The sequence below is a fragment of the Mauremys mutica genome, chromosome 2 (genome assembly GCF_020497125.1).
Source record: "Mauremys mutica isolate MM-2020 ecotype Southern chromosome 2, ASM2049712v1, whole genome shotgun sequence".
NCBI classification, from domain to species: domain Eukaryota; kingdom Metazoa; phylum Chordata; order Testudines; family Geoemydidae; genus Mauremys; species Mauremys mutica.
The window spans coordinates 178,284,866-178,306,406 of NC_059073.1; the positions used below are offsets into that span (position 1 = coordinate 178,284,866).

Genomic DNA, 21,541 nt, shown 5'->3' on the forward strand with positions numbered 1-21,541 from the left:
TGTGCTTGAACATCTCCGCAGCTGCCTCATCACAAACCCAGTTGTAGTACTTGTTCAAGTTCTGCAAATACAGAAGTATCATGTGTTCTGTATTAGCAATGGCCATTAGAACTGCACTGAGCTCTGCAGGGTTCATGCTTCTGCCATAACGAAGGTGCAGACCAAAAAGTGACACATGTACCTTTTTAAAAACTTCCACGTGTCACAATAATTATGGGATGGAGAAAGTGGGGAACGTTGCCCTTAGTTCCTAAAAGTCTGTTGGTGAAATGCGGGTATCTCACAAAGTACTGCAAAGATGTCCCACAAGGCATTCAGCCAGATGGTGATGTGAAGCACACTGGGCTATCTATGCATGGTACACCACATTTTCCATTGATGCAACCACTTGTGAGTACGTGCAGCACTGACACAAACAGCCAAGTATGCATGTTAGTGAATGATATACAAAAGTTGGTAGCAGTATGCCAATGAAACTCACGTTGACCAAACTTTGGAGTATAGATAAGGCCGTAGTGTGGGGAGGGGAATAAACTGGGGCCAGGTCTACACATAAAAAATTAAATCGACTTAGCTATATCACTCAGGGCTATGAAAAATTTCACTCCCTGTATGACATAGTTAGGTCGACCTAACCCCCTGTGTAGATGTGGCTAGGTTGACTGATGAATTCTTCCCTTGACCTAGTGGCCACCTCTTGGAGAGGTGAATTACCTACATCAACAGGAAAAAAGCTTTCTGTCAATGTAGGAAGCATATTCACTGCAGCAGCACAGCTGCAGAACTGTAATGGTTGTACTGTAGACTTTATTCTAAGTAAACAGAGTTCAATATAGGTTATATGTTCAGAGAAACTTAGATGGAGAACACCAAAGTGGGAAGCTATAAAGAATTCATTCTAAGAATTATACTCCCTTTAAAACAAAGGTGAGAGTCAGCTTCTGCTCGTTTCAGATTTAGCCCTATTGATTAGAGCAGGGATTCTCAAACTTCATTGCACTGCGACCCCCTTCTGACAACAAAAATTGTTGCATGACCCCAGGAGGGGAGACTGAAGCCTGAGCCCACCTAAGCCCTGCCGCCCCATGTGGGGGGGAGTCAAAGCCAAAGCCCCACTGTCCCCAGGGGGTGGGGGGCCTGAAGCCTGTAATCTGAGCCCCATTGCCCAAGCCTGAAGCCCTCAGGCTTCGGCCCCAGACAGTGGGTCTCAGGCTTTGGCCCTAGCCCCTAGCCCCAGCAAATGTAAGCCAGGCGACCCCATTAAAACAGGGTCCCAACCCACAGTTTGAGAACTGCTGGATTAGATTAAAAGAACAATATTCTTTCTTAACTTTCCTGTCAAGTATTGCAGTAATTCTTGTTATCCTTATCAACCGATATAATTACTTACTGTAGTAATTGGTGAGCCAGATATATTGAACCATTGGCGGCGACGCCTCTCGATGACGCTGGTTGCCGCTGACAAGCGGCGTCATCGAGAGGCATCGCCCCCGAATTTCTGCGGCATTTCGGCGGCGATGCCTCTCGATGACACCGCTTGCCGCCAACAAGTGATGTCATCGAGAGATGTTGCCGCCGAAATACCGCAGAAATTCGGCGGCATTTCAGCAGGTGCTCCACCGCCACCACGGTCCTTCGTCTGGCGCCCGCTAGACGAAAAGGTTGGGGACCACTGATCTAGAGTGATCCTTTTAGTAATTAGGAAGCTGCAGAAAGTAGACATCCATAGATACTTACAGTTAAGAGATACTTGACTTGAACACCAGATTGATGGATGTCGCCCAGTGTCTATTCCTCTTTGAAATTAAAATCTGATGAGAAACAGTCAAATGAAAAAAAGTCTCATTCAATTACATCATGTAATGGGAGACAGCTAAAAACTGACAAGTTTTTAAAGTGCTTATATCCCAATGCTAGAAGTCTAAATAATAAGATGAACTAGAGTACCTCATATTAAATGCAGATATTGATATAATAGGCATCCCAGAAACTTGATGGAATGAGGATAATCAATGGGGCGCAGTAATACCAGGGTACAAAATATATTAGAAGGACAGACCAGGTCGTGCTGGAGGGGAGGAGTGGTGGAACTATATGTGAAAGAAAGCGTAGAATCAAATGAAGTAAAAATCTTAAATGAACCAAACTATACCATAGAATCTCTATGGATAGTAATTCCATGCTCGAATAATAAGAATATCGCAGTAGGGATATATTACCGACCACCTGACCAGGATAGTAAGCGTGCCTGTGAAATGCTCAGGGAGATTAGAGAGGCTATTAAAATAAAAAAACTCAATAATAATGGGAGATTTCAACTATCCCCATATTGACTGGGTACATATCACCTCAGGATGGGATGTAGACATAAAATTTCTTAACGCCTTAAATGACTGTTTCTTGGAGCAGCTAGTCCTGGGACCCACAAGAGGAGAGGCAATTCTTGATTTAGTCCTAAGTGGAGCACAGAATCAGGTGCAAGAGGTGAATGTAGCTGGACCGCTTGGTAATAGTGACCACAATATAATTAAATTTAACATCTCTGTGGTGGGGAAAACACCACGGCAGCCCAACACTAGCATTTAATTTCAGAAAGGGGAACTACACAAAAATGAGGAAGTTAGTTAAACAGAAATTAAAAGGTACAGCATCAAAAGTAAAATCCCTGCAAGCTGCATGGAAACTTTTTAAAGACACCATAATAAAGGCTCAACTTAAATGTATATCCCACATTAAAAAAGATAGTAAGAGAACCAAAAAAGTGCCACCATGGCTAAATAACAAAGTAAGAGAAGCAGTGAGAGGCAAAAAAAGTGGAAGTTAAATTATAGTAAGGAAAATAGAAAGGAGCATAAACTCTGGCAAATGAAATGTAAAAATATAATTAGGAAGGCCAAAAAAGACTTTGAAGAACAGCTAGGCAAAGACTCAGAAAGTAAGAGCAAAAAAAATTTTAAGTACCGGTACTTAAGAATCAGGAAGCCTGTTAAACAACCAGTGTGGCCACTGGATAATTGAAATGCTAAAGGAGCACTCAAGGATGATAAGGCCAACTAAATGAAACTAAGGGTATGTCTACACTACGAAATTAGGTCAAATTTATAGAAGTTGTTTTTTTAGAAATCATTTTTATACAGTCGATTGTGTGTCCCCACACAAAGTGCTCTAAGTGCATTAAATCGGCGGACTGCATCCACAGTACCGAGGTTAGCGTCGACTTCCGGAGCGTTGCACTGTGGGTAGCTATCCCACAGTTCCCTCAGTCTCTGCTGCCCACTGGAATTCTGGGTTGAGATCACAATGCCTGATGGGTAAAAAACAGTGTTGCGGGTGGTAGTGGGTACATGTCGTCAGACTCCCCTCTCCCTCCCTCCCTCCATGAAAGCAACGACAGACAATTGTTTCACGCCTTTTTTCCTGGGTTACTTGTGCAGACGCCATACCACGGCAAGCATGGAGCCCGCTCAGCTCACAGTCACCATTCGTCTCCTGGGTGCTGGCAGACGTGGGACTGCATTGCTACACAGCAGCAGCTCATTGCCTTTTCGCAGCAGATGGTGCATTACGATTGGTAGCCATAGTCGTCGTATTCCTGGGTGCTCTTTTAGCCGACCTCAGTGAGGTCGGTCAGGGTGCTTGTGCAGACATGGGAGTGACTCAGCCAGGTCATTCCCATCTTCTGCCGAGCACCCAGGAGATAATGATGGCTAGCAGTCGTACTGCACAGTCTGCCAGCCTAAGATGTAAAAGATTGATGGATCAAAACAAGAAATTGACTCGATTTGTTTTGTGAACTCAACAGCCTGCTAAGGGTTTTGAGTTCAATCCTTGAGGGGGCCATTCTCTGTGACAGTTGTTCGTGTTTCTCCTTGATGCAAAGCCACCCCCAGCAATGTGCACATCATGCTGATGAGCTCTGCAAACACGCTGGCCAAACAGGAAATGAAATTCAAAAGTTCGCGGGCATTTTCCTGTCTACCTGGCCAGTGCATCTGAGTTGAGAGCGCTGTCCAGAACAGTCACAATGGAACACTCTGGGATAGCTCCCGGAGGCCAGTACCGTCGAATTGCATCCACACTATCCAAACTCAACCCGGCAAGGCCGATTTCAGCGCTAATCCCCTCGTCGGAGGTGGAGTAAAGAAATTGATTTAAAGAGCCCATTATGTCGGAAAAAAGGGCTTTGTTGTGTGGATGGGTCCAGGGTTAAATCAGGGTAATGCTGCTAAATTTGATCTAAAGTCGTAGTGTAGACCAGGCCTTAATGAATTCTTTGCATCAGTGTTCACACTTGAGGATGTGAGGAGATTCCTAAACCTGAGCCATTCTTTTTAGGTGACAAATCTGAGGAAATGTCCCAGATGGAGGTGTCATTAGAGGAAATTTTGGAACAAATTGATAAACTAAACGGTAATAAATCACCAGGACCAGATGGTATTCACCCAAGAGTTCTGAAGAAATTCTCATGTGAAATTGCAGGACTACTAACTGTAGTCTGTAACCTATCATTCAAATGAGCTTCTATACCAAATGACTGGAGGATAGCTAATGTGACGCCAATTTTTAAAAAAGGCTCCAGAGGTGACCCCAGCAATTACAGGCTGGTGAGCCTGATTTCAGTACTGGGCGAACTGGTTGAAACTATAGTAAAGAACAACATTGTCAGACTCATAGATGGGCATAATTTGTTGGGGAAGAGTCAACATGTTTTTTGTAGAGGGAAATCATGTCTCACTAATCTACTAGAATTCTCTGAGGGGGTCAACAAGCATGTGGACAAGGGGGATCCAGTGGAGATAGTGTATTTATATTTTTCAGAAAGCCTTTGACAAGGTCCCACACCAAAGGCTCTTAAACAAAGTAAGCAGTCATGGAATAAGAGGGAACGTCCTCTCCTGGATTGGTAACTGGTTAAAAGATATGAAACAAGGGGTAGGAATAAATGGTCAGTTTTTAGAATGGAGAGAGATAAATAGTGGTGTCCCTCAGGGGTCTTTGCTGGGCCCAGTCCTATTCAACATATTCTTAAATGATCTGGATAAAGGGGTAAACAGTGAGGTGGAAAACTTTGCAGATGATACAAAACTACTCAAGATAGTTATGTCTCAGGCAGACTGTGAAGAGCTACAAAAGGATCTCTCAAAACTGGGTGACTGGGCAACAAAATGGCAAATTAAATTTGGAGTTGATAAATGCAAAGTAATGCACATTGGAAAACATAATCTCAACTATACATACTGCATGCAGATGTGGTTGCCCCATCTCAAAAAAAAATATATTGGAATTGGAAAAGGTTCAGAAAGGGGCAACAAAATGATTAGGGGTATGGAATGGCTGCTGTATGAGGAGAGATTAATAAGACTGGGACATTTCCGCTTGGAAAAGAGACAACTAAGGTGGGATATGGTTGAGGTCTATAAAATCATGACTAGTGTGGAGAAAGTAAATAAGGAAGTGTTGTTTACTCCTTCTCATAATACAAGAACTAGGGGTCACCAAATGAAATTAATAGGCAGCAGGTTTAAAACAAACAAAAGGAAGTATTTTTCCATACAACACACAGTCAACCTGTGGAACTCCTTGCCAGAGGATGTTGTGATGGCCAAGAATATATCAGGGTTCAAAAAAGAACTAGATAAATTCATGGAGGATAAGTCCATCAGCTGTTAGCCAGGATAGGCAGGGATGGTGTCCTTAGCCTCTGTTTGCCAGAAGCTGGGAATGGGCGACGAGGAATGGATCACTTGATGATTTTCTGTCCATTCCCTCTGGGTCACCTGTCATTGGCCACTGTCAGAAGACAGGATACTGGGCTAGATGGACCTTTGGTCTGACCCAGTATGGCCGTTCTTGTATTCTTATAATAGTGATGACTAGTTGTTATAGATTTAAAAATCCAGTTAAGAAATTTCTTTTCCTGAAATAGATGGTCATGGCTACCTAATCAAATACTAAAGCGAGAAAGCAAAAATTGAGGCGTGGCTTCATCCAGTGGAAAATGAAATGCCATCTTTTCTGTATTCAATTAATTCTAGGGAAAGTGGTTCTTGAGTCTTCTTTAGATGTTATTTAATAACAAACCACCTACACTTTTTTTGAGAGAATGTTAAAAGTTGGATTTGTTGTGGATCCAAATTAATAACAAACACAAGTACAAGTTATTTTTTTATTGTATTTTAGAAGGCATTTCAGCAGAACTGTGACCCTACCTTATTTTTCCAAAGAAAGATATTTTTTAAATATAATAGATAAAAATGTATTGAAAAACCTTATGACAGTCTAGTTAGAACTATCAAAACAAATCCAGAAGATTGAATTACCGTATTTTCCGCACTATAAGGCGCACCGGATTATAAGGCGCAGTCTCAATTACGGGATCTATTTCTGTACTTAACCCATACATAAGGCGCACCGTATTATAAGGCGCATGCTAAAACATACGGTCTACAAAAAAAGGTAACGGTGTTCATAGTGTAGTAAAAAGGTAACGGAAGCAAAACAGTGAGTTTAGTTGAACTTTATTCTACTATTTAACGGAATAACGGAACAACTCACTCAAACAGTGAGTTTAGTTGAACTTTATTCTACTATTTAACAATACACTCACATTATTTTTTAATCAATCGTCTCCCACAAATCCATCAAAGTCCTCATCTTCTGTGTCTGAATTGAACAGCTGGGCAATTTCGCCATCAAACATGCCGGGTTCTCTCTCATCATTGTCTGAGTCAGTCTCGTTGCCAGGTGGCTGTTCAGCAATGATGCCGGCTTTCGCGAAAGCTCGGACAACAGTTAAAGCAGATACCTTAGCCCAGGCATCCACAATCCATTCACATATGGTGGCGTAACTCGCCCGGCGCTGCCTCCCAGTGTTAGTAAAGGTGTGTTCGCTGTCTGTCATCCATCGCTCCCACGCCGTTCGCAACTTCACTTTGAACGCCCTGTTTACACCAATGTCCAGCGGTTGGAGTTCTTTTGTTAATCCTCCCGGAATGATGGCAAGCTCCGAATTCATTTGCTTCACTTGGTTTTTCACAGTAGCGGTAAGATGGGAACGCATGGAGTCGCAGATCAACAGGGACGGTGATGCGTGGAAAAAACCATCCGGTCTCTTTACATACACCTCTCTCAGCCACTCTCTCATTTTCTCCTCGTCCATCCAGCCCTTTTGATTGGCCTTAACGATGATTCCAGCTGGAAACTTTTCTTTTGGCAGCGTCTTCCTCTTAAAAATGACCATAGGTGGTAGTTTCTGTCCATTACCGTGGCAACCAAGAACAACAGTGAAAGCCGACTTCTCATGCCCCGTGGTGCGTATCGATACCGTGCTGTCCCCTTTTTCTCCACAGTATGGTTCACGGGGATGTCAAAAGCGAGGGGGACCTCGTCCATGTTGGTGATGTGGTTGGGCTGGATCTTTTTGTCGGTAATCTTGTTACTGCAGTAGGTGCGGAAGATGGCCAGCTTTTCTTTGTAATCCGCCGGCAGTTGCTGCGCCACGGTAGTTTTTGCGCGGATGGACAGATGACGCCTTTTCATAAAACGAAAGCACCAAGACGGACCTCCTTGAAAGTGTTCGATCTTCATGTCTTGTGCTATCGTTGTTGCCTTCAGTCGAATGCTGACTGTAGAGATGCTTCTCCCGGCTGTTCTTTGTTCAATAATCCATTGTTCAAGTTGGTCTTCTAACTGTGGCCACCTCGATTTGTTCCCGCGGAAACTCTGTTTCGTCTTCTTAACTTGGCGCAGTTCATTTTCTTGCTTCCTCCACTTCCGAACCATAGATTCATTGATGTTGAATTCTTTCGCAGCTGCTCTATTCCCATTTACAACCGCATAACTGATAGCCTGTAGTTTGAATTGTGCCTCGTAAGCATGTCTCTTCACTAGTGCCATTTTCGGGGGTCCTTAGACAAACAAATGTTGTTTTGCAGCATACCAGTAGTATACCTACCGGAGGAGTGGAGAAGGTAAACGTACGTACTGTACGTATTACGTAATGTTCTCTGATTGGTTTATCGCTGCCAGCGTACGTAGTTTGCGTATTACGTCCCTGTGTCAGCGAAAAATGGTCCGACAGTCAATCAAGCAAAGTGCTTACCAAAGTCGCACAACAACATTTTTACAGATTTTGGAACTCAGTGCGCACACAAGGCGCACCGGATTATAAGACGCCCGGCCAATTTTTGAGAAAATTTAAGGCTCTTAGGTGCGCCTTATAGTGCGGAAAATACGGTAATTAATTAGGAAATATTTCTAGAAAGGTGGAACCTGATTAGCTCATTGGTTAATGAAGCAGCAAAAATATAGTGTACTGTAATAATGGAGATATGTAGTCATTTAGATACCTAGATAGGTTTTTTTTTCATGATTTTCCTCCTGTCACATATGTCATGATAACGATCCAGCTTCTTTCCACCTGAATAGGATCACTTGTCATAGCTAGTTCCAGACACGTAAGGATAAGATTTGCTATGATTTGGGGTGCAGAATCAGTACAATCTAGAATTTCATAAATTCAAAGATATTTGAAATCTTCATTTGATTTTACACTTCTCGGTGTTTTTTCCAGCAAAGAATTCTGTTTGATAAATGATTTTAAGTTTGGCTAGTTCTCAAGCTTTTTTGTTTTCTTTAAACAAAGAATGCATGTGGTCTAATTGTTGTTTGTTACTGAACAATTTTAGCTAAAGATGACAGCTTCCCAAAATGACTCCACTTCCTTTCGTATTGGTGAGACCAATTTTTATAGGGATCAAGACAGTCTCTTTCAAAGAGCTTTCCGGGTTCTCTTTTGTGTAGGTGGCATTTTGGAGGGGCTAAATGGGGCTTTTGTTCCTGCAACTGGAAAAAGTCTGAGCTGCATCTGGTTCCTCTTTTTGTTTTGTTTTTAATCCCCCACTGTTGTGGTTACTTCTGTAAAGTGGAGCAGGTATGTTCTTTTCCTGTCTATAGGGGTAGCAGAAGGTTTGCAATGCATTTAGCAAAGGTTTTCAGGTGCTCCAGTTGTATTCTACTTTTTTTAATTAAAAAACATACACACATATATATAAAACTACCCATATTTACATATTGCTCTATTTGTCTAGTGACTCCAGGGCAACTGTTACAGAACAGTTTAGCCCAAATAGATATGTCAGCTCTCACAATAATTACTAAATATAAGGCTAGAAATACCTGGTTCGAATAAGAAAACAAAATACAAATAATCTAGATTGGTTTGTGTTAGCTGTTGTCCCAAATTAGTGATTGTAACTACAGTAGATAGATTTTTTTTTATTTAGTGGCTTTATTTATAATGTTTATAATTTTGAGATCAAGTTGTAGCTATAGCTGTTGTACAAAAATATGAATAGTAGAAAAATATTTTCATGTTGTAATTATGAAAAGTTGCTGCTACCACATTTTTTTCAGTAAAAACTTTTAAGAAGCGATTGTTCCTAGAGACCTCTCTGTAGTACAAAACATAACAAACAGTATTGTGCTTAATCACCAAATAAGGACTGGCAGTATTCAATAAATCTTAATTATGGGAATGTTCAGGATCACTCTTGGGTGTTTCTGTACCAATTAAGGGTTAAACTGTCCTCATTGTCAGTTTCAGTGCTACTTTCTCCTGAGATTGCTCACAACTTGTATCCAGCTACAACAGGCTGCAAACCCTTGTGCTTCCTGTTGCCTGCCAGGTTAATGCAAATCTCAAAGCAGCAGAAGATTAGCGCTGTGCAGAAAGAGAAATGTACCTGGGGACTGAAAGTCAGCCACAGAATCCTGTGGGGTTAGGGTTTCTGATAGTAGCTCCAGTATGTCAATCTGGATTAGAAATAGGATAGAACTGTTTGCCAGGCACAAAAATAATTTCCTGGTAGAGAGGAGAGGCAGCTGGTCATGTGCCTTTAGCAGAAAGAAAGGTAAATGAAAGGTTTAGTGAGAATAAACTAAGCTATTGCAGTTAGTTGCCTTGCAGATGCAATGCTAATTAGAAACCATGATGCCTCAGGGAATAATAGATTACCTATATCCTCCAGGCAGTTTACATTGAAAGTGAAGACCTCTATTTCATGATGTGAATTTCAAAAAAGAAAGAGAACCTGAAATACCACAGGTCTAGTCTAGTGCTTGCTTTTTATTCACACACTCATTTAAACCACTTCAGTATTTTTCCAAGGAAGTAATTAAAACAAGAAATTTAGGGACAAATGGTCATTTTGCCTATCCAGGTCTGCTTCTTCTGTTCATTTAGCAATTAGTGTTACAAACCCCAATTAATAGAGTAAAATGTGGGAGAAAGATTCACTTAATAATCAGAGAATAAAGTGAAGTAGTAGTAACATGGAACTCATTAATTTGGACATGCAGTGTGGGTATTGAGTAACATTACTGTCTCACATTAGAATAAACAAAATGGTGCATAGTTGGGGTTGGAACAGATATTAAATCCTTGTGCTTCAGGGCATAAGTCAAACCTTGCATGACAGAGGTAGGGGAATTTATTTTTTCTATTGTGTACATTATTCTGTAACTGCCCCTACTGGGTATTTTGCACCTTGCTCTGAAGCAAGAGATGGGATCCTGGACTAGATGGATCATGGTCTAATCCAGTGTGGCAAGTCCTTTATTAAGATCAGCCAACTTTATCTTGTCTTTTTCCATTATATTTACCCTAAGGTCCCACCTATACCAGGTACAGCCAAGTCAGCAGATCTGTTCAAATTTGTAGTGTGTTCATTGGGCATGTCCAAGGTTTTAGCCTGTATATGGAATATGAGCAAAGTACTATTGATGCTACAATTTGGTCAGGGGCAGCTCCAGACCCCATCACGCCAAGCGCGTGCTTGGGGCGGCACGCCGCGGGGGGCGCTCTGCCGGTCGCCGGGAGGGCGGCAGGCGGCTCCGGTGGACCTCCCACAGACGTACCTGCGGAGGGTCTGCTGGTCCCGCGGCTCCGGTGGAGCATCCGCAGGCACGTCTGTGGGAGGTCCATCGGAGCCGCGGGACCAGCGCACCCTCCGCAGGCACGTCTGCAGGAGGTCCACCGGAGCCGTGGGACCAGTGGACCCTCCGCAGGCACATCTGTGGGAGGTCCACCGGAGCCGCGGGACCGGCGACCGGCAGAGCGCCCCCCGCAGTGTGCCACCGTGCTTGGGGCGGCGAAATCGCTAGAGCTGCCCCTGAATTTGGTTCAGTGTTGTATGCAGTTCCCTTGATTTGAACGTATTGTAGATGTGCCCTAACTTCCTGTTCCTTTTGACCATACTTGGCTTGCTCTTCCACTGAAACTTTTAGAGGAGGAAACTGACATCAAAAGGTACATAGGAACTGTTAATAAGAAGCCCAGATTATTCCATGTTCTACTTACGTGTATGTTTATCTCAAGATCAGTCCATTTTAAGTATTGAATGTACAAAAAGTCTCCTTTTCATGCTGAGAAGTATTCTCCCCTCCCCCATTCTTCTATCTCTCAAGAATAGGGGAACAGATCTCACTGAGGGTATGTCTACCCTATGGGATTATTCCGATTTTACATAAACCGGTTTTGTAAAACAGATTGTATAAAGTCGAGTGCACGTGGCCACACTAAGCACATTAATTCGGTGGTGTGCGTCCATGTACCGAGGCTAGTGTCGATTTCCGGAGCGTTGCACTGTGGGTAGCTATCCCGTAGCTATCCTATCGTTCCCACAGTCTCCCCTGCCCATTGGAATTCTGGGTTGAGATCCCAATGCAAAAACAGTGTCGCAAGTGATTCTGTGTAAATGTCACTCAATCCTTCCTCCGGGAAAGCAACGGCAGACAATCATTTCGCGCCCTTTTTCCCTGGATTGCCCTGGCAGATGCCATAGCATGGCAATCATGGAGCCCGTTTTGCCTCTTGTCACCGTCACTGTATGTGTACTGGATGCTGCTGACAGACGCGGTACTGCACTGCTACACAGCAGCATTCATTTGCTTTTGCAAGATAGCAGAGACGGTTACCAGTCATATTGCACCGTCTGCCATTGTAAATTGGCGATGAGATGATGGTTATCAGTCGTTCTGTACCATCTGCTGCTATCATGGGTGCTCCTGGCTGGCCTTGCTGAGGTCGACCGGGGGCGCATAGGCAAAAATGGGAATGACTCTCCGGGTCATTCCCTTCCTATGTTTTATCTAAAAATAGAGTTAGTCTAGCCTAGAATATGGGGCAAGTGTACTAGAGAACCAGAGAGCACAGCCGCTCCGTGTCAGAGCCCCAGAGATCCTGCAGAAATGATGAACTGCATGCCATTCTAGGGGGTGCCCCTGCAACAACCCCACCCATTTCTTCCCTCCTCCCCCAACCCTCTTGGGCTACCGTGGCAGTGTCCCCCCCATTTGTGTGATGAAGTAATAAAGAATGCAGGAATAAGAAACACAGACTTTTTAGTGAGATAAAATGAGGGGGAGGAAGCCTCCAGCTGCTATGATAATCCAGGCAGGACATTAAAGGGAGCGGGGGAGAGGAGACCAGCCTTCCGCTGCTATGATAGTCCAGGCAGTACAGAATCTTTTCTTTAGACATGACAGGGGGAGGGCTGATGGAGCTCAGCCCCCAGTTGCTATGATGAGGACGGTTACCAGCTGTTCTGCACCATCTGCTGTGAATGACCAGGAGTCATTCCTATTTTTACCCAGGCGCCCCCGGCAGACCTCACCGAGGCCAGCCAGGAGCACTCACAGGATGATGACGAGGACGGATACCAGTCCTTTTGTACCATACCATCTGCCACCGGGGAGGGGAGAGGATGCTGCTGTTTAGCGCAGCAGCACCCCATCTACCAGCAGCATGCAGTAGACATAGGGTGACATTGAAAAAAGACGAGAAACGATTTTTTTCCCTTTTCTTTTGCGGGGGGGGAGGGGGCGAAGGGTGTAAATTGACGACATACACCCTGAAACACCTGGGAAAATGTTTTTGACCCTTCAGGCATTTGGAGCCCAGCCAAGAATGCAAATGCTTTTCGGAGACTGCGGGGACTGTGGGATAGCTGGAGTCCTCAGTACCCCCTTCCTCCCTCCATGAGCGTCCATTTGATTCTTTGGCTTTCCGTTACGCTTCTCACGCAGCACTGTGCTGAGTCCCTGCTGTGGCCTCTGTCTATCATAGCCTGGAGATTTTTTCAAATGCTTTGTCATTTCGTCTTCTGTAACGGAGCTCTGATACAACAGATTTGTCTCCCCATACAGCGATCAGATCCAGTATCTCCCGTACGGTCCATGCTGGAGCTCTTTTTGGATTTGGGACTGCACCCGTGCTGATCAGAGCTCCATGCTGGGCAAACAAGAAATGAAATTCAAAAGTTCGCGGGGCTTTTCCTGTCTACCTGGCCAGTGCATCCGAGTTCAGATTGCTTTCCAGAGCGGTCACAATGGTGCACTGTGGGATACTGCCCAGAGGCCAATATCGTCGATTTGCGGCCACACTAACCCTAATCCGACATGGCAATACCGATTTCAGTGCTACTCCTCTCGTCGGGGAGGAGTACAGAAACCGGTTTAAAGAGCCCTTTATATCGATATAAAGGGCCTCATTGTGTGGATGGGTGCAGGGTTAAATCGGTTTAACGCTGCTAAATTCGGTTTAAACGCGTAGTGTAGACCAGGCCTGAGACTTTCCACCAAAAATTACATTTGAGTTGAAACAAAGTATTAAGTTAACTACGAAGAAGAATGTTTTAGAAAGTTATGAGGTTACAAATAGACCCAATGAAACTCTAAAATAGCCCTTGTTTAGTAGTAAGTATCATAATAGCCATTTATATGATAAAGTTCTTGGAGACCATTGAAGGTGTATTCCATGAAACTCTGTTGGTGAAAAGGTTTTTGTAATGGATTCGTTGGCTGAATTGAGTTAGTTTGTTCCTGTTGGATGTTTGATTTTCAGAGCTTCTGTGCGTATTCTACTATTATAAGATTAAGTAAGTGTCAAGGTATCTAGAGGTCTTATAGGTGTCTTTTTTATTATTACTTAATCTACATAAATATTTTTAAATGTACAACTACTTTCTGATTATAAAAATATTTTTGTTCTGGCACATTTTGTTTAGCAGCATGCTTTTAAAAGCATACCTTCAGTGCCTGTTTTTAAACAAGAATGCAATTGATATTCAGAGATGATTTCCTCAAAAAAATCTTGTTTGTTGCCCAAGGGTGGCATTCATAGACTTCACTAGAAGCCAAGATAAAATTTGTCAGGACTGTGTAGCTTCTTAGCGATTTAAATAAGGAAACTGTATCTCCCTTCATGTTTAATATTCATAGTAATTTTAAAAAAAAACTTCTTTCATTTCATGGGACAGCAGGATTATTGGGTCAAAAGGCGATGTATTCTTTCCTTGGGCAGTTGATATATTAAAAACCTCTGAACTGAACATAAACCTTGCATATTGATTGGCATAATGTTTCATATGAGAAAATAGACACTTCCTTTTTTACATTTAGCCTTATTATCCATCCACTGTGAAGGTTTTGGCATCCTCAGCTGTTGTTTTGTCAATATGTTGATATATCACAACTTTTTATAAAGATATTGGACTTCATTCTTCTATACTGTTCGTTAGAAATGGAATATTTCAGTAGATTCAGACTAATGGAGCTTTTGGGAAAGGTATACTGTACACTAGTTTAAACAAAAATGAGAAATGAGTGTGTAAGTGCCACTCTATCTTCACTGCAGTATCTGAAGACTCTGTTTTTTGGGCTTTGTTTCAAGAGAGACAGCTAGTTGTACTAAACCTTGATGCAATAACAGACTTGGAGGAAGCAACCAAATATTTTAGTTTTGCTTTAAGGCTCCTCTCTTTGAAGGATTTGCCTCAGGTGTTTGTATTGGGAAATGCTAGCTTATATTTTGTTTCTCTGGATTGGGGTATGGTTTTATCTTGGTCAGTGAACTCTGTACTTGGTTTTCAGTAAAGTACATGCACTTGGTGATAAGGTGTATTTTACAAATATAAATATAAAAACTTAGGGAGTTCCTGCTCCATTTAAAGTTAAGCATATCTTGCTAAACACCATGATAATGTAAAACTAATATTTTGACTCTGAAACCAGGTTACCACAATAAACATGCAGGTGATAAAATTTGTTTTCAGAAGTTCTGGCCACTGCTACAGTAACACTATGCTAACGACGGATTTGTGGCTTAAAAAATTAAAGTCTTTCAAGTTGATATGTCAGGGGATCTGACATGCTGAAACCGCAGTGCAGGTGGAGAATCACACAGAAGCCTGTCATAAAGGTTCCTCTGGAGACCTGTGTGGTACATCTTAGAAGGTCCCACTTTCTGGAGGTTTTTTCTTAGGTTTTCAGAGTTTTCAAGCAGGGATTCTCTCTTCTCTTTATCATCCTTCTAAAATTGTTACAACTGGAGTTAGTTCAGCTGTCCCTAATTAATCTTCAGTCTATCCAACAAAACCAGAGCAGCGTGGTAATATCTGACAATATCACTGTGGTTGCATATGTCTTACACAAGTGGAGTAAAATGAAAGAAGATATCTGGATGTCATGTTCTTGTCTTAATGGGAAGAACATCACAGGAGAGTAGTCCCAAAACCCAGTAGTCTTCAGGAAAATAATTTCAGACTCTTAGCTCTTTGGGACCTCACAATTCTACAGTGAGGGTAAATCTAATCAGTGGAGCAAAACAGAACATTTTCTGGAGCTGGGTTGAGACTGTGGAATGAACTTCTCCAGGAATTAAGGACCATCACAAGCCTTCACCTTCCACTCCAAGTGCAAGGTGCATTTTGTTGACCTTGCTTTCTGAAATGTAAATATATAGCAATGTATACATTTTAAAAAACCCAAACTGAAACCCTACCACATCAAGACACCCCAGTGCATAAACTTCTCTCCCTAAGAAGACAACAAGCGAGACAGATGTATAGTCACGTTGCTTAATGCCTAGCTGGAAGGCCCTCTGATACCATGGTGATGACCCTGGATAAGAACCTATATAGACTAGAATAGAATTCCAAGACTTCAACAGTCCCCAGAGAGAGGGACTGAAAAATAGCTACTGTAGATGCACTGTCTCTGTAATAAACATCTTGCTTTCTATAACCTTTCCCTAGATATCACTGTTTTTTAGAAAATCAAAAATGACCAGGTTGAGTGATACAGAGAATGCCTTACTGTTACATGTTACTTTGGTTTTCCAAGCTGATTTACATGTGCTTAAGTGGACATTCCAATGTTCCTAACATCTAGGGGAGACCTGTCACTGGAATTATGTTGGTACTGGAATCTAGAAAACCTAAAATCAGTATTCTAGATGCTTAATGGGAATTGACAATAAAAGCTAGATAATCCCAACAGGGAAAAAGAGAGACCTTGCCAACATTCCTTCACATACCACTTGAAAAGTATATGTAGATTTGGGACTGTAAATCTCATTTATGCTACAAGTACAATCATTACAAGTACTGTTACTGTGATCTGAAATAAACTCAATCTCCACCCCAAATGAAGCAATTTTGCTTCTATTTTTTCCCTTCTCCACCTTTCTTGGGATTCTTGGTCCACCTCTTCCTTTAAGGCTTTATCTTAATTGACACAAAGATCTCGCTATTTTTTTTTTAACATCAAGATAACCATCACACAATAGTTTCTCACTGTACTATCCTAAATGGAGATAGGGCACTTGTACAGTTCAGAACAAGGTAACTAGGTGAGGTCAGCAATCTTATGCCCCTCCTACTACCCTAAGGTTAACCTTGCCCCATTTACCTTGTGGTAAAAGTACAGTGTCTTGTCTCCACCATGTTTTTACAGTGGGATAACTAATGAGTGTTAGTTACCCTGTGGTAAAATTTTTCCTATTTTGTCAGTGAAGATTTAGCTGTGGTGTGTCTTGTCTTTTATTCCACCTTCCCTTCTGTGATTGCTGATTTCTGCTTTAGGAATGGCCTGTGCAGGAGACCATTCAGCCCGTGTCTATGCACAAAAAGTGAAATTGATAAGCTAGTGTGTTTTATTCACACAGCTGCAAGTGAAACTGTCTAGCTCTCATATGTTTTCCTTTGGTGCTTTTGCCCCTTCTCTACCTTCCAGATTTCCCTGCCCCACAGAGGAATCTTAATCTTTGCAGAGAGGAGAATGGAAGGCAATGTGATACCCAAAACCTCATCTGTTATTGATTATATCTTGTCTGGCTTGAAATGTTTTTTCTACATTTAACTGCTAATCACGCTATTAGACTCTTTTTTTAAAACAAATGGTAAGTAAATATGGATAGAACTTGGTATTGCCATTGTAATTACATTGAGTCCAGCATGATTCTATATGTAACTTAATTTTGTAATTGAAGCATCTGTCATGGTGTTAGGTTATATAAACATTTAATACAATTCAATGCCATTGCATTCAAGGACTGAAGAGATGTGAGGAACCATAGAAAATGAGGATTTGAAAACATAGCTAGTTTAGCTGAGCACAACTGCAACTTTAAAAAAAAAAAAAAAACCTCTTAGGTGGGCTAACACTGTATTCCTAAATCTTTCTCTGTGGAGTACGACAGTTGGATTGTTAATATGTGGCTTTCATTTCACTGCTAGGAGTAAATGGACTGGTCTTCTGTTTTAAAAAATATAAATTTCTGAATAGAGATTTTTTTTCTTTAAGGCATAGAAGTTACCTGTAATATTTACTGAACATATTTAGAACTGAAAGAATAGGGAGAAAAATTGAATAGATTATAACCAGATAATACTTTAACTGCATGAGGGATTTATACATAGGTAAATAAACTTTACTTACAAATGTGTAGTGCCTTTTTCTGAAACTACTTAAATTTTTGCTATGTTATGTATTGTCATTTTTAACCTATGATTAAAATCTGTGAGATGCATTATTTGTCAATGTTGAAACATTATACCTGTTTCTTTTTACAGGTATCTTGGCTTTTGAATCCAGCAAGAAGTGAAATAACAAGTCTAGATAGTGGAAACATAGATGACATTTTAAGTAAGTACTTTGAAACTTCTTGTCTTTGCATGTGTCTACAACTGTTCTGTACTTGTGTGTAAAACATGGGTTATTGTCAGACTAACGTTTGAACAGTGCTTTGAAAATTGCTATATAAATAGAAGTGTTAAGTATTACACTTTTGTCAATGTCTTTGCCCAGAATTGATTCTCTGAACGGGTTACTTAGAAAATTATCTTGCTGTCATTTAAATTAGGATTTTAAGAGGCTAAGAAAAAACTTGATGTCTGAAATTAATACATTATTAGAGAATGTGGGAAGTGTGACGGGATCCCCCCAGAGTGCCACCTGGAGCTGGGATACACTCAGCCCTCTGACCCACCAGCCTGGGCTCCCGCGCACACTGTGCTGCTGTGACAAGCTGCAGAATACTCCAGTCTTGCACTTTCACCAGCATTCACACAAGTAAGGACACACCCAGCTGCAGTTACATGCAGGCTCTCCAACCACCAGCTTCCCAACCTAGGACCCTAGAGTAGTACCGTCCTGCCCTGGTCAAATCTGGCCAGTATACAGGTTTAATACCCGGTCTGTCTTTCCCTTAATGTGAAGAGGACCATGCACAGCTTGTGGTAACCAAGCTGAGATTTTCCCCAGACGCCTTAGTCCAGGGGTAGGCAACCTTTCAGAAGTGGTGTGCCGAGTCTTCATTTATTCACTCTAATTTAAGGTTTCGCGTGCCAGTAATACATTTTAACGTTTTTAGAAGGGCTCTTTCTATAAATCTATAATATATAACTAAACTATTGTTGTATGTAAAGTAAATTAGCTTTTTAAAATGTTTAAGAAGCTTCATTTAAAATTAAATTAAAATGCAGAGCCCCCTGGACTGGTGGCCAGGACCCAGGCAGTGTGAGTGCCACTGAAAATCAGCTCGCGTGCCACCTTTGGCACCCGTGCCATAGGTTGCCTACCCCTGCCTTAATCAAATGCACGCTGGTTTGGATTAAAACATAAAATAAGTTTATGTATAAAAAGATAGATTTTAAATGATAGCAAACAGATCAAAGCAGATTACCTGGTAAATAAACAAAAACGCAAAATGAGCTTAACGTACTAGATAGGTTGGATATGAATTAGCAAATTCTCACCCTGAGTGATAAACAGGCTGGCAGATTAAAGGTAATAAAAGGTAATAATTGGAGATATACCAATCTCCTAGAACTGGAAGGGACCTCGAAAGGTCATCGAGTCCAGCCCCCTGCCTTCACTAGCAGGACCAATTTTTGCCCCAGATCCCTAAGTGGCCTCCTCAAGGATTGAACTCACAACCCTGGGTTTAGCAGGCCAATGCTCAAACCACTGGGTTTCCCAGGTTTTCATCTACAGGCTAGAAATCCCTTTAGCCTGGGACCATCACTTCCCCCAGTTCAGTCTCTGTTCCTCAGGTGTTTCCAGGTGTGTTGTTGTAGGGAGAGTGAGGTACCATCATGATGTCATTTCCCCCTATTTTATCTTCTTCCCACTTGCTGGAAAGCTCTTTTGCTGTGACCTGCGTCAAACAGTTCCCATTGTGTAGTGCTATCTCTGAGAGGTTTATGTTGTACACAGTTCCTCGGGTAATCTTGTGCTTGTGTGCATTTCCTCAATAAGCCATTAACATTGTTTGACCTTTTAACTGTTGTACCTGAAAGGCTGCTTGTGGGTGTTTTCAACCTCACAACATGTTTCATATACATAGCCAAATTTCATAGCTTCACATACAACGATAGCACATACAATCCAATGAGGTATTAATGTCTAGCAAATCAAGACTTTTAGAATGATACCTCACAGTGCATACTTTGTGCAAAACATATCCTAATTATATGACAGTGGTGAATAAGGGGGTGCCAGGGTGTCACAGGAAGATTTTATATAACAACAATCTGTCAATCAAATGTTTGAGAGAGATCATCAAGCAGCTGAAACCTGCAAAAGATCCTAGTAGTCTTCCTTGGATAAATTATGCTTTTATTCTTGTAAGTGGTACCCAGACACCACAGTGATTCACCCAACTGAAATACACAGACAAATTGACAAATCAGTTATTGCTGTCTTATTGTGTTTGCTTTATGCCATCAGATGTATGTTCCTTGCCTGAACATTCTTCATCTAGGACCTATACATACCCAGTTTGCCTAAGGGTAAACTTTGACTGTCCTTTGCCTGACTAAATTTTTCTGTACACTTCAAATAGGTAAAGTAAAGTGGCTTTTTAATACCAGAAATTAGAACTGTAAAATAAAAAGGTTGTATAGTACTGCAGGCTTGTTTTGTATAGTAACTGTATGATTGTGAATTGGCCACTCTAGTTGTAAATTTCTTAAGTAGTAATCTGACAATGGAAATGGTGGAAGCCCTTTTCCAAGGACATTCGTCATTTTTTCCTGATATACATTTTAAATAGTCAGTTTCTTAATTTCATCCTATTACCCTTCTCAGTAAGTGCTTCATGATTCTTTGGGCCACCTTAAATTCCTACATCTTCTGTGAATGTTCTTCAGCCTATTGAACACTACATAGACACACTCCTCAAAGATAATTAGAGAAAATCTTAAATAAGGCCAAACCTCACACTTATCTCTTCAGTACCCCATGGACATTTTGTTTCCATCCACCCTCTTCAATTCATACTCCCAGGAGAATTCTGCACCAAAAAATTTAAAATTCTACACACAATATTTAAAATTCTTCGTATTTTATTTGTCAAAAAACAAAATATCACATCAGTTTCAATTATTTTGGTGATATATTTTAAAATACCAGTCAGTAAATAAGTCTGTAACAATACAGACAACAAAAAAAAGATTCTCTTAGGAGTAGAGAATTAAAGAAACACCTATGACAACCCCGTTCCTGTTTATCTGTTATGCTTTTGTTGGGCACTTCTTGGGGGAAGGCTCCACCTCTCCGATCTCAGACATCCACTCTCCCTGCCCCCCAGAGCCCATCTGTGGGGCATCCTCCCAGCAGGGCCGCCCAGATGGGGGGGCAAGAGGGGCAGTTTGCCCCAGGCCCCGAGCCCCACAGGGGCCCCCACCAGAGTTTTTCGGGGCCCTTGGAGCGGGGTCCTTCACTCGCTCCGGGGGGCCCGGAAAACTCTTGCGCAGGAGCTTCTTCTGCTCCCGGTCTTCGCCGGCAGGGGGTCCTTCCGCTCCCAGGCAGAAGGACCCCCCGCTGGCGAATTACCGCCGAAGACGGAGCGGGACCCGCCGCCGAAGTTCAGCTTGGTCTTCGGTGGTAATTCGGCGGCGGGGGGCCCTTCCGTTCTGGGACCCGTTGCCGAAGTGCCCTGCAGACCCGCGGCAGGGGCCCCCCCGCTGCAGAATTACCGCCGAAGACTGGGCTGCACTTCAGCGGCGGGTCCCGCTTCGGCGGTAATTCGGCGGCGGGGGGGCCCTGCCGCGGGTCTTCGGGGCACTTCGGTGGCAGGTCCCGGAACGGAAGGGCCCCCCGCCGCTGAAGACCCCAGGCCCCCGGAATCCTCTGGGCGGCCCTGCCTCCCAGCCCAGACACCTGTACCCCCTAGCCTTGCCACAGAGCCCAGCTGCGG

General features: G+C 42.4%; 1 protein-coding gene across 1 annotated transcript in view; it reads left to right on the forward strand.

Annotated features, from left to right (window-relative positions):
• Positions 1-21,541, forward strand: part of ERP44 (endoplasmic reticulum protein 44) — a 118,685-nt gene that overhangs the window by 15,379 nt on the left and 81,765 nt on the right. The window contains exon 2 of the mRNA XM_045007491.1: positions 17,913-17,985. Coding sequence (XP_044863426.1) covers positions 17,913-17,985 — 73 coding nt within the window. The remainder of the gene's footprint in view (positions 1-17,912; positions 17,986-21,541) is intronic.